Raw genomic sequence first — 12,498 nt, 5'->3', positions numbered from 1 at the left:
AGCGATGTCTGTGGGATTTGAAGGGCAGTGATCTGGATGCAGGGAGGTCTTTTCAGCGATCTCCCACAGATACATCCATGTGTGGGATTTGAGGCTCTTTGGTGTGAATAGGCCCCACTCCCTGAGTTTTTAATGATATTCACAATTGCAGTGCGCAGAGCGTGGGAGATTCAGGTCTGAGATTGCACTGAAAAAACAGTTCTTCTGCTAATTCAGTACTTTTGGAAGAATCGCACCTCCCTCCACCCCCCACCCCAGAACAGAGTTCTGCTCCATGACCCAAGGGGTGGGAGCCTCCAATTGACTTTGGGCTAGATTAATGATTGGCGTGCCAGGGAGGAAGCACTCTTTCTCCCCCTGGCCAACAAGAAGTTCTACAAAAACACTTTACGTTTTCTCTGGAACTGTCATCCCTGCCTTTCAGTTGCCAAGTTATCCAAGGCCTGAGAATCCTGGCTGGCCACTGTAAAGCCAATGAAGCAGATTACGTCAGAAGTTACCAGTCTCACTAAAATTGTTTGGTATTACAGAAGTTAAATATTGCTGAAAAAGTACACATGTTGTCAAAACTTTTCATATTGCACTCATCAGGCCAATTTGCAAGAATACCAAATGTGGAGTAAACAACATTTTATACTTTGTGGGAAGAGAGTGCTGGATTGGTTAGCAAGTAGACACTGATTGCTTGATATGTTGCCATACAGAATACACCAGTTAACTGATGACTGACAGTTAACTTCCATGCTTTATTTAAATTCAAACCAGGCAGGTTGATTGTGATTAGTCAAGACATTGCCCTGGGGAGTGAATCAGAGAATGGTCAATTTTGTTTAGCTAGTACAGGTGTAATATATATGTTCTTTCTATCTGCAAAGAGAAGGGTCCCGTCTATTCACATATGTAGCTTCCAGTGCATGTAAGTGCGACACACCAAGAGCCAAACAGATAATCTTGAATTGTTTGATAGCATAGTTCTTAGCGCATTTAGGATAGTTTAGCAAATACTGTCTAATCATGGAATCACTAGATGAGCAATAAAATTGTAGTATTGTGGACAGTTTGAGAATGAATTTAAATAAAAAATACATTTTTTATAATAGATCTAGGCCAGAATTTTAAGTTCCGCACCTCCTTCGGCAGGTTCTGAGGTGAAGTTGGATGGGATTCCCTCCAGGATCCTGCCTGCACCGAGCCAATTATATAGTGGGATAAGCAGGGCCTTGGACAGAAATCATAGAATCCCTACAGTGCAGAAGGAGGCCATTTGGCCCATCAAGTCTGCACTGACCACAATCCCACCCAGACTCTATCCCCATAACCCCATGTATTTACCCTAGCTAATCCCCCTGACATTAAGGGTCAATTTAGCATGGCCAAGCCACCTAACCAGCACATCTTTAGACTGTGGGAGGAAGCCAGAGCGCACAGAGGAAACCCATGCAGACATGGGAGGACGTGTAAACTCCACACATTCAGTGACCCAAGGCCGAAATTGAATCCGTGTCCCTAACCCCTGTGCCACCATGCCATCTTGGAAGCTGCACATGCCTCTGTTAAGGTCCTTAAGTGACCACAGGCTTTTAGTTTGATAGAAACAGCTTTTTGGGTGGGGGTCACCTCAGAAGACACCTGTTGAGAATTGGTCATGTTTGTGGCATTTGAATACCCAATGACATTTCGTTGACTTTGACAAAATATGCAGAAGAAGGTCAGCTGTGTGATTTACACCAGGGACTGCCATTTGTCTTTATTCCCTCTGCAGGAGGGGCTGTGAGCACCATGGTACTATATATTTTGCATGTGAATACAATCCACAAATTTCCCATCATCGAAGCCATTGGCAAAATCCCTGAAGTGTAAAGATACAAAGAGGGTGAATCCAAAAAGGTTGTCCCACATTCATTTATAAAGAGTGATAATATGCAGTAATGATCCTCTCTTCCGCTGCATTTATATTACATTCCACTGCCAGTGACAGTACTGCCTTTGATCACAGTAATGTAAAATAAACAAGGTGCTATTAATACTTCCTGTGGCAATAATTGTTTATGTTGAGAGAAGCTCTTGGCCTGCTCAGCGGACACAGACCAGTCATGTGTTTTTACATTGCTTCTAGAAACCATCCCACAGCGATCAAATTCCAGACCACTGACAGCTACTGCTTTCTGTAAATAGAAGATGATTCAGTTCCCAAAACAAGGATGTTTTGATTGACACAATCAGATTTCCCCATATGTTTACTTATCCTGACTTTTTAGCTGTTATTGGTGACAAAAGTACACCCCAATGTCTTTTGTCTTACCAACATCAAATAACCTACCTCAGTTACTTAACCGATTTAACTTCTGACCTTGTATGTATAATATTGACTGAAAATGGAACCAAACATCAAATTCTCATTTGAGTCATAGAATCCCTACAGTACAGAAGGAGGCCATTTGATCCATTGAAGCTGCACTTACAGCAATCCCACCCAGGCCCTATCCCCGTAACCCATGTAGTTACCCTGCTAACCCCCTCAATTTAGCATGGCCAATCCACCTAGCCTGTGGGAGGGAACTGCAGCACCCAGGAGAAACCCACACAGACATGGGGAGAACTAGTGCTAACCACTGTGCCACCGTGCCACCATTTTTATTTCACTGTCAACTTCCCAGAATATTACTAATTTATTTGACAGTGGTGGAAATTTACCCTTTCCACTCCAATTATCACAGATGCTCCACTGAACAGGGCTGAATATTCATCTGTGTGTCTCCCATGCCTGCTTAACAGGCAGATTTCAATCAAAGTGAGAGTTTGGCACCCATCTGGAATCTTGCAGAATAGTTTCAAGATAACAACAATGATCGACGCAAGTGTGAGATGTTTACAGGCACCTGTCACATTTGCCTCATGTGGCTGGAGCTTTCATTGTCTGTAGCTCTGTTTGAATCCTCAAAGGACAAAGATTCTTATCCATATCAGCACTACCATGCCTGCACATCCAACTGGAAATCCATGTGTTGTCTACAATTTTATGATTACATAAAAAATGTTTTAAACTTGTGTATAGGGCATTATTTGTCAAATCCAAATGGCAGTGATATCATGAATTAGGATAGTGAATAATGAGTAACTGTCCTAACTCGTGAGGTGCTCAATCATGTTCTGTTTTGCTCCTCTTGTTATTTTCTGAGACCCCCTGTTTGACACAGCAGCCATGATTGTGACAGCAGGCAGACAGCATGTCCCCGACCTCTGTAAAGACTATTTTCAATATTGTGGTCGGATTGGTCAACTATTCCATTATGGCTCTCTCCCCAGGGACTTGTTTGCGTGGGTTTCTTCTGGGTGCTCCGGTTTCCTCCCACGGTCCAAAGATGTGGGGTTGGGCGGATTGACCAGGTTAAATTGATACCCATGTCAGGGGGATTAACAGGATAAATTCGTGGAGTTAATAGGGCCTGGGTGGGATTGTGGTTGGTGCAAACTCGATGGGCCAAATGGCCTCCTCCTGCACTTCAGGGATTCTATGATTCTATGAAAATGCCAAACTTTCATTCGTTATCTCTCCTTTATAATCATAAACCCAAACTTAAGATTGGGTGGTGAGGATATGAAAAAAAAGTTAGAACCACAGAATAGTTAAAGTGCAGAAAGAGGTCATTCAGCCCATCCTGACCGCACTGGCCAAAAAAAGAAAAAATAAACTAATTGCTCAAGTTACAGCATTTCAGATGCTGCTCCAAGTACCTTTTAATTGAGTTTTCAACATCAACAGCAACTTAAGCAGTGAACTATAGATGTTCACCATCCTCTGGATGAAAAGGTTTCTCCCCATGTCGTAGAATCACAGAATCCATACAGTGCAGAATGAGGCCATTCGGCCCATCCAGCCCTATCAACGTGACCCCTCATATTTACCCTGCTAGTTCCTCTAACACTAAGGGGCAATTTAACTTGGTCAGTCAACCTAACTTGCACATTTTTGGACTATGGGAGCAAACAGGAGCACCTGGAGGAAACCCACTGAGACACAGGGAGAATGGGGAGACTCCACACAGACAGCCACCAAAGGCTGGATTTGAACCTGGGTCCCTGGTGCTGTCCTGGCTGGAGAGAATACACATCTCTTTAACCTGCGCTTAACTCTCTCTCCACTCACATTATCTGTACCTTTAAGACTTGATTACTTGTAACGACTCGCATTCCAACCATTATTTTATAAATTGAGTTTGTGTCTTTATATGCGCTGTTTGTGAACAGAACTCCCACTCACTTGTTGAAGGAACAGCACTCTGAAAGCTTGTGGCTTGTGCTACCAAATAAATCTGTTGGACTTTAACCTGGTGTTATGAAACTTCTTGCTGTGAGGCAACAGTGCTAACTACTGTGTCACTGTGTCACCCCTCTAATCCTTCTACCAATCATCTTAAATCTATGCCCTCTGGTAACTGAACCCTCAGCTGGGGGAAATAGGTCTTTCTGGTGTACCTCATCTAGGCCCCTTGTAATTATGTGCTCTCAATTAGGTCACCACTTAGTCATCTTTCTTCAGTGGAAAACCAGCCTAGCCTATTCAGTCTCTCCTTATAGCTGTAATTTTCAAGTCCTGGCACCGTTCTTGTAAATCTGACTGCATTTTCTCCAGAACAATTTTGTCTTTCCTGTAATGTGGTGACCAGAACTGTACACAAAATTCCAGCTGTAGCCTAACCAGCATTTTACACAGTTCCATCATTCCATCCCTGATTTTGTATTCAATACCTCACCCAATAAAGGAAAGCATTCACTATGCATTCTTGACCACCCTGTCCACCTATCCTGCCACCTTCAAGGATATGCACTCCAAGGTCTCTCACTTCCTCAACCCCTCTCAATATCTTCCCATTTCTTGAATATTCCTTTGCTTTGTTTGCCCTGTCCAAATGCATTACCTGACACTTTTCTGGGTTGAATTTCATTTGTCATTTTTCAAACCATTTGTTCTGAGTGACTCCTCCTCCACCTCTGTAACTTCCTCCCAAAACCCTTTAAGGTACCTGCACTCCTCTAATTTTGGCTTTTTGAGGATCCCTAATTTTAATCACTGTGCCTTCAGCAGCCTAGTGTTGGAATTCCCTTCCTTGGCTTTCATTTTCTTCCTTTAAGATACTCCTTAAAACCTCCCCATTTGACCAAGTATCTACGCAGTTGCTCCTTATGTGGCATGGTGTCAAGTTCAGGTTCATAAGGCTCTTGTGGTATGCCTTTGGAAGTTTTATTATGTTAACAATGCTATATAAATACAAGTTGCTGTTGAATTACTTCTGACCTTTTTTGGATCTCTTGCATTTCAATAGCATTTGCTTGTGGAAAGTGTCCCAGGGTTTATTTTTTGGTGTCATGTGGATGGAACGGACTGACTGTCAGAGATTAAGCTGCAAGGCATGTGACAGCTAATAGCAGTTCCAGTGGGACTGAGGGTTTGAAGATTAGGAAGATTGAGATTTGATTTCCTGAAAGAGGTCAAGAATCCACTGTGTTGCCAAAAACATCAACACATCGGTGTTGGTAAAAGATTGAGATAATCTAGAAGCTAGCGAGAATTTGCATTTGAAGTCTGTGAACTGCCCCAGAATTGGCATTCAGTGGGCTGCAGATATAGGGTTTTGTACTAACAGTTTTTGACTGGTACTGAACAGTACAGAATGCACCTAGCAACAGCCCTGTTATATCACTGGCTTCTCCTTGCTGAGATTCATGCTGTCTAACTGAACATCATGCAATGGCATTCCACTCCACCGATTTATAACTTCTTAATTTTTCAGAAAGTGCAGATGGGTTCAGCCACTTACTGAGGGAAAAACAAACAAGAAAAAGATGCTGCACTTTTAAGTCAGCCTCTGTTGGACGGATACTCTGACAGTTCCAAACCCCAATAATGATATGCCTCATTTTTGTCCTGGAAAATAAATGCAACGACATTTCAGGGGATTTTTTTTATGTACCTAACCTGTTCATCAATAAATCAAACAAAATATCACTGTTTTTTTTTAAGCAAAGGAAACTTCTCGAGAACTTTAGACTTTTGAAGGCCATTCAGTAAATTGCAGCAATTTAATGCCTAATTATAATGTCTACTTTTTAAACGTGAAACTTCGTTTCTGGTCCATAAGACTAATTATGTCAGTTTGTTAACGTCCGAAGCCTCCAAAAAATTAATTAAGAATTACTGAGCAGTGAAAAAAAGCACTGACTACATATCTGAAGATGTGCATTACTGTGCATTTAATGTGGAGTTTAGATAAAAAGAAAGCCAGTTACAATTGTGTAAATGAGACCATCAGACTATAAAATGAGTAATTAGAAGATTATAAATCCTGTGGCAATAATGTGGGAAGAAGTGACAGGGAATTTATTATTTTTTGATAAACTCACACACCATCCTGTGCATTATTTATACCAGGAACAAGATTCAGTGGGAAGATTTACTGTAATTGAGCCTCCGGGGGGCTAAAGCAGAGGAATATTTTCTCTGGTGGTGAAAAAAAATCATCAATCTTAGAACAGCTGATGAAAGTCACGCTCCAATAATAAAGTAAATGGCTGCTGCACAGCATCAGCAGATTCCACTGAACTGACATTCCCCAGCCAGCAGCTGTTGTGAAACATTATCTTGTTGTCACATTTGAATTCAGAGGATTGTGTTAACTTCTGACAGTGGCAGAGAACAACAGTAGTAGATCAGCTACCTCACCCAGTTATCCCCTCAAAGTCAGTGGAAAGGAAAATCAATCCGTGTGTATAATGCCCACTCAATCATCTATTACCCATTCATTACCACGGCAAAACGTTAAAATCAACCATCTGTAGTTTCATCCATACATAGAGCTGTTGGTTATTAATATATTGTACTTTCTGATACAAGTGCATTGAATCCATTTTGATCTGAGATGCCTGTAAACTGAAGATAGTCATTCTTATTAATATGAAGCTCTACTGTACCTGGGAAAGCTGTGGTATGTCAGTGAAATTGCCATTTTTCTTGTTCAGCATGAGCATTGAGTCTTCATAAGTTATTCAACTATGATTGTCACATCACAATCCCACCCAATTCTTTCATCAATGATGTCCAAGATTCATTGGATAGTAGTGAAGAGTAGGAATCCTGGCTGTTTTTTTATTGCCAAAGCCAACCAGACTAGGGCCAATTGTATTACATGAAATTGTAGCCTGGTGCAGTTGTTTTTCCTGAGATGAGCAAACTCAGCACAGACCCAGGAGTTGAATATTAGACTATGCCAGACTATGTAACTCAATTCTGCACCGGTGCTAATCAGAGGAACCCTGACGTCTGTAATCTTATTACACAATGCTATCTTTTTTCTTGAGGAGAGAATTTGAACTGGGAAAAGTCTACAATTATTTGATACAGAATACAAATAATGGCTATAAACTCAACAGAATGTGAACCACTTAGGATTCAGATTGAACCTTTGGGGAGTTAATTGAATATCTGTCTAAATGGTCATCGTATCTTTATTGCAGATTATTGTAGGTGTGATTCTTCTTTACTACCTCCTTGGAATTAGTGCCTTAATCGGAGCTACAGTAATTGCAGTTCTGGCCCCTGTCCAGTATTTCGTAGCGACCAAATTCTCTCAGGCACAGAGAAGCACATTGGTGAGTATCACTTAATCAAATGTTGCTTTGTTTGTGGGAATTATTTATGTTCCTTTCACACCCACATATGCTGCATTTACCAAAGAGGCAGGCAAATAAGAGACCTGATCTTCAAGTTATATCTTTGTTGCTCCATAACCAACCATTCCTTTGTAGGGTGCATCACAGCATCCAGTTCATCCAATCTGAGAAAAGTCTTCTAATGGATACCTCCCTTCTAACGATGTAAATAAGAATGAAGCTGTTATGTTCACCAAACTATGCTGTTTGATGAATCCTGAGTATATAGAACCAATGATGCTTATATCTCTGACTAATAATAATGAATAGAAGGATGTCTGGGGCTATCAAATTGTTAAAGCTATGAAATGAAAATTTCCTTTCATGTGTAGGTGTTTTGGCAAAACTGTAATAATTTGCTTTTGTTTTACAGTTTTTAAACTAAAGTTAAACCAATATGAAGGGGGTGCAGTGCTGGCACAATGTACTGTGTAGTACCAATGTGCCATGGTGATGGTATGAATGTGCCATACCACAGATTGTTGGGCACAAGTTCACTTCAACATTCCTCTGAGTGCCTATTTCAGTTACATTGCTTGAAAATGTACAGAGTGGAAGCAAACATTTTGACACAAAGAGGTAAAGGTGGACTATTTCCAAATCTTTTCTAACACAGCTCCTTACAGTTCCCTCCAGTTGAGAACACCTTTAACAGAATTCTAAGAGTAAGTCACCTGATTTCACTCCTTTTACCATTTTGTAGCTGGGAGAGAAAACACGAGTACTCAAACTCCCACATGAATGGAACTATTAGACCCATTCAGATTTCATTTTTTTTTGTATTTTATGAAATAATATGGTACAGGAATCTACATTTTGATAGAAATGGAAAGTAATACATTTTCTGCTAAGTGAATGGGCAAATTGAAGTAAGTTTTGGACAGAAAATAAACCTATTTTCTGAAATTATATGCTTTCAACTCCTTGACGTCAACTATAAAGTACAGGTGCTGTACTTTCGTTGAGGGACTGAATGGTGAGTAGGATCAGATATAAAGATAAATATTCATCCTGGACAGCAGTAGAGGTTGGGCAGTAACTATAGTATGATTTTTAATTACCATATCCAATATTCTGTAGTCGTTGCAATTCAGCCTGCTTTCAACTATTGCCCAAGACATATTTGTATCTCAGTCTTTTACAGCTGAGACTATAGTTTAAAGCCACTCAAATAATGAACAAATACTTAGTCATTCTGTTATTTAAAATTAGTATAAGTAGTCCTAAATCAGTCTTGAGGGAGAGTGGGTCAATAGCATAATGGACCTTGATTTGGCAGACATCAGTTCACACTGATCTGAGTTTAAGTGACATCTAGATGCTGCAAACCTAATGTTCTGCAAATCCAGCCAGCAGCTTTTTTTTAAATTCAATTGTGGGACATGGACATCGCTGGCTGACCATCATTTAGTGCCCATCCCTGGTTACCCTTTGATGGTAGTTTGAGTCAACCGCATTGCTGTGGCTCTGGAGTCACCTGTAGGCCAGACTAGGTAAGGATGGCAGATTTCCTTCCCTAAAGGACATTAGTGAAGCAGACGGGTTTTTCCAACAATCGACAATGGTTTCATGGTCATCAGTAGATTCTTAATTCCTGTTATTTTTTCGTTGAATTCAAATTCCACCAGCTGTTGTGGCAGGTTTCGAACCCCGGCCCTCAGAACATTAGCTGAGTTTCTGGATTAATAGTCTAGTGATAATACCACTAGGCCATCGCCTCCCCAGCTAATTTCTATTAGAAGAATGCAAAGCAATCATCCACTTACTGCTAATATTTAAACATTCTATCAGAAGTTTTAAAGGTTCTCACAAGATATGGTACAGCAGGCTAGAGTTATATTACAGCCAGTGTAAAGTGAAATTAATGTGAAGAGATCACCCACCATTTGATTTCAGTGCATTTGGATGTTGTATTCTTTTTCTGTGGAAATACACTGTACATCTATCTGTAAATTACAGCATTACTGCATCGTAAAATTTACATCCTATGTAAAATATGTTTGAACTACCCTCTCTGTAACCTCTTCTGGCCACACAACCCTGAGTGGATTCTTATGTCACACCAAATGTAACCACTTGTGCAGCCCTACTTCCTTCACTGCACCATTGGTAGCTATCCTTTCAGTTCTCTAGGTTATTTGCTCTGGAATTTCTTCCCTAAACTGTTCTGCCAATCTACCTCTCCCTCCTGCTTTAAGACAATCCTTAAAACCTATCTCCATGACCAAATAATGTCTCCTATGGCTTGTTGACAATGTTTGTCTGATCACTTCTGTGAAGGGCCTGAGGACATTTTGCTGTATTAGAGGCTCTTTGTAAATGCAGGTAGTTGTTATTAAGGCAATATGAGCACTATTGCCAACTGACAGGGAGCTAAATGCCGCACAGAATCAACAAAAATTGAAATTCTGTCTCATTCAGAGAGTTCGGTAGAGTGGCTGGTGTGCGAACTATGGGAGAGAACTGGTGCTTTTTTGAAGGACATTTCTCAGGCTAACACATGTAGTTGGAATGGAACAGATGAAGTTTTAGTTTCCATACTACATGGAACGTCAGACCGCTTGATGTGATGTTTGTTACCAAAATGGGAATGTGTTCCATCTCCAACCATGATTTATCTAGCAGAAGAAAATAATGAATGAATTTGAAAGGAAAGGACAGTATCACATAGAGGGACTGAAGTAAGTATTGGGCTGATGGGCAGTTGTTCTGCTCCTGAGATGTCCCTATTGGATGAATTTGCAGTTCTTCAAGTCCAACTGTTGATTGTCCTTTCTCTGGCAGGATTATTCAAGTGAGCGCTTGAGGAAAACGAATGAACTGCTACGAGGAATCAAGTTACTTAAACTTTATGCTTGGGAGCAAATCTTTCATAAAAGTGTGGAAGAGACTCGACACAAGGAGTTAACAAGTCTCAAATCTTTTGCCCTCTATACCTCCATATCGAGTAAGAATCAGTTTACATTTCATTTTAAAAAGTGCAATATCAGTTTGATGTCTATGTTAAGTTGTCTTGCTCTTATCAAACTTGTATCTGTTCCATTTGTTTTGCCCTTTGTATAACCAGGAGCGGCCATGCAATCGTAACTGAATTACACATTTCCCAAAAGGGAGGAAAGCTGCATAATAAGGTTTGATTAAAGTTTAGTGTATAGTTCCTTCCCTTTCAAGATGAAATGGTTGAGAAATCATTGTTTCTGTGGCTATTGAAAGGACCTTCAGTTTCGGTATGTGTGACGATTTGAATACTGTGGCCCATAATAGAGTTCTGGAAGGTCAAAAGGAATTAATTAATTAAACAGTAAGAATGTCAAAATTAATTATATGGATCTTCCTTGTATATAAACATGACATCAATGAAGAAATTGTGGGCCATGTGAAGTTGGAGCAAGATGCCTTTTGACTAGTTTCACACTGTCTAATATCTGATCAATTACGTAAGAAAGTCATAGACCCACAGAGATTTCTTTTTATAATATTTCATATGCACATTATGCTGAAAATACCTTCTAACCTTATAGATTTTTGGGAGATTTTCCACAAAATAGCCAGGTTTTCTCTCCAGATTCTCTGACACTTTGTCAGAAAAAGCAGGGGTGCATGTTTTATGCCATCCTTCCTGAGGGGTGGGGCATAAAGATTCCAACAAGACTGGCTCCACAAAGATTGGAGCACCATTTTTAAAGAGTGTCCCAATTTCAACTTAAAGTTAAAGATTTGGGGCAGTGTGATGGCACAATGGATAACATTGCAGCCTCACAGCTCCAGGGACCTGGGTTCAATTCCTGGCTTGAGTGGAGTTTATACATTCTCCCCATATCTGTGTGGGTTTCTTCCGGGTGCTTCAGTTTCCCCCCACACTCCAAGGATGTACAGGTTAGGTTGATTAGCCATACTAAATTGCTCCTTAGTGTCCTGGGATGTGTAGGTTAGAGGGATCAGCAGGGTAAATGTGTGAGATTGTGGGCATAGGGATTGTTGTTGGTGCAGACTCGATGGGCTGAATGTAGGGATTCTATTCTATCCCAACCCCCTCCCCATCCCCACAGACATCTTGACCCCCTTCAGACAAGAGGAATACTCCCAACCCTCGACCAAAGAGAAGGGACCTTCCCGCAATCATGAACAGGGTCAGTCAACCCACCACCACCACCCCCCCCCCCACCCCAAATGCAATGCACCAGATCACTGTCCTGACATGTGTTAGGGACCAAATCAGAAACTGCAAGGTACATTATGAGTTGAGCTATGACCCCATTTTTTTCAATTTTGGCATTAGGGTGAGCATAAGGTGTTTTCTTTCTCAGTCTGATTCTATTGATCAACTAGGAAGTTTTTGTTAAAACAAATTTTATTTAACAATACAGTTTAATTATAAGAAAAATAATTAGTATAACTTTTACTAATTGAAATACTTAAACATGGCAAGGTGTAATTCTTAACAGCTATCATTGTCTATAGTTCCAATGTAAGCAGCATCCTCATAGACATAAGTCCCTCTTCAGAATCAACACATGGGTGCTATGTTTCCAGCATTTTAACCCTCTGGATAAATACAGAATGACACCTATCTTCTGACTCTCATGCAGCAACCTCCAGAGAAAGATCCACCTATAAACAACAGAATCTCAGAGATAGAAATTTATTTCCTGGCAGACCCAGTCTCAAATACCAAAGAGAAAATGAAACACACAGAAAGCGATCTCTCTCTAAGGCTCCGAAGCAGCACAGTAAGCTTGATTTCCCTGTGTAAGCCTAGCTATATCCAGTCATATGACCTTACATGTCAGT

At 40.6% G+C, this 12,498-nt stretch overlaps 1 protein-coding gene across 4 annotated transcripts in view; it reads left to right on the top strand.

Annotated features, from left to right (window-relative positions):
* abcc8 (ATP-binding cassette, sub-family C (CFTR/MRP), member 8) overlaps nucleotides 1–12,498 on the top strand; it is a 251,996-nt gene that overhangs the window by 115,013 nt on the left and 124,485 nt on the right. For all 4 annotated transcript variants that reach the window (XM_080190274.1, XM_080190276.1, XM_080190275.1 and 1 more), the window contains exons 10-11: nucleotides 7,513–7,647; nucleotides 10,492–10,654. In XM_080190274.1, the coding sequence (XP_080046400.1) occupies nucleotides 7,513–7,647; nucleotides 10,492–10,654 (298 nt within the window). The remainder of the gene's footprint in view (nucleotides 1–7,512; nucleotides 7,648–10,491; nucleotides 10,655–12,498) is intronic.

The sequence above is a fragment of the Carcharhinus amblyrhynchos genome, chromosome 6 (genome assembly GCF_965287045.1).
Source record: "Carcharhinus amblyrhynchos chromosome 6, sCarAmb.v2.hapA, whole genome shotgun sequence".
Taxonomy (NCBI): Eukaryota; Metazoa; Chordata; class Chondrichthyes; order Carcharhiniformes; family Carcharhinidae; genus Carcharhinus; species Carcharhinus amblyrhynchos.
Note: the sequence above shows the minus strand (reverse complement) of the source record. Positions and strands in the feature narration are given on the sequence as shown.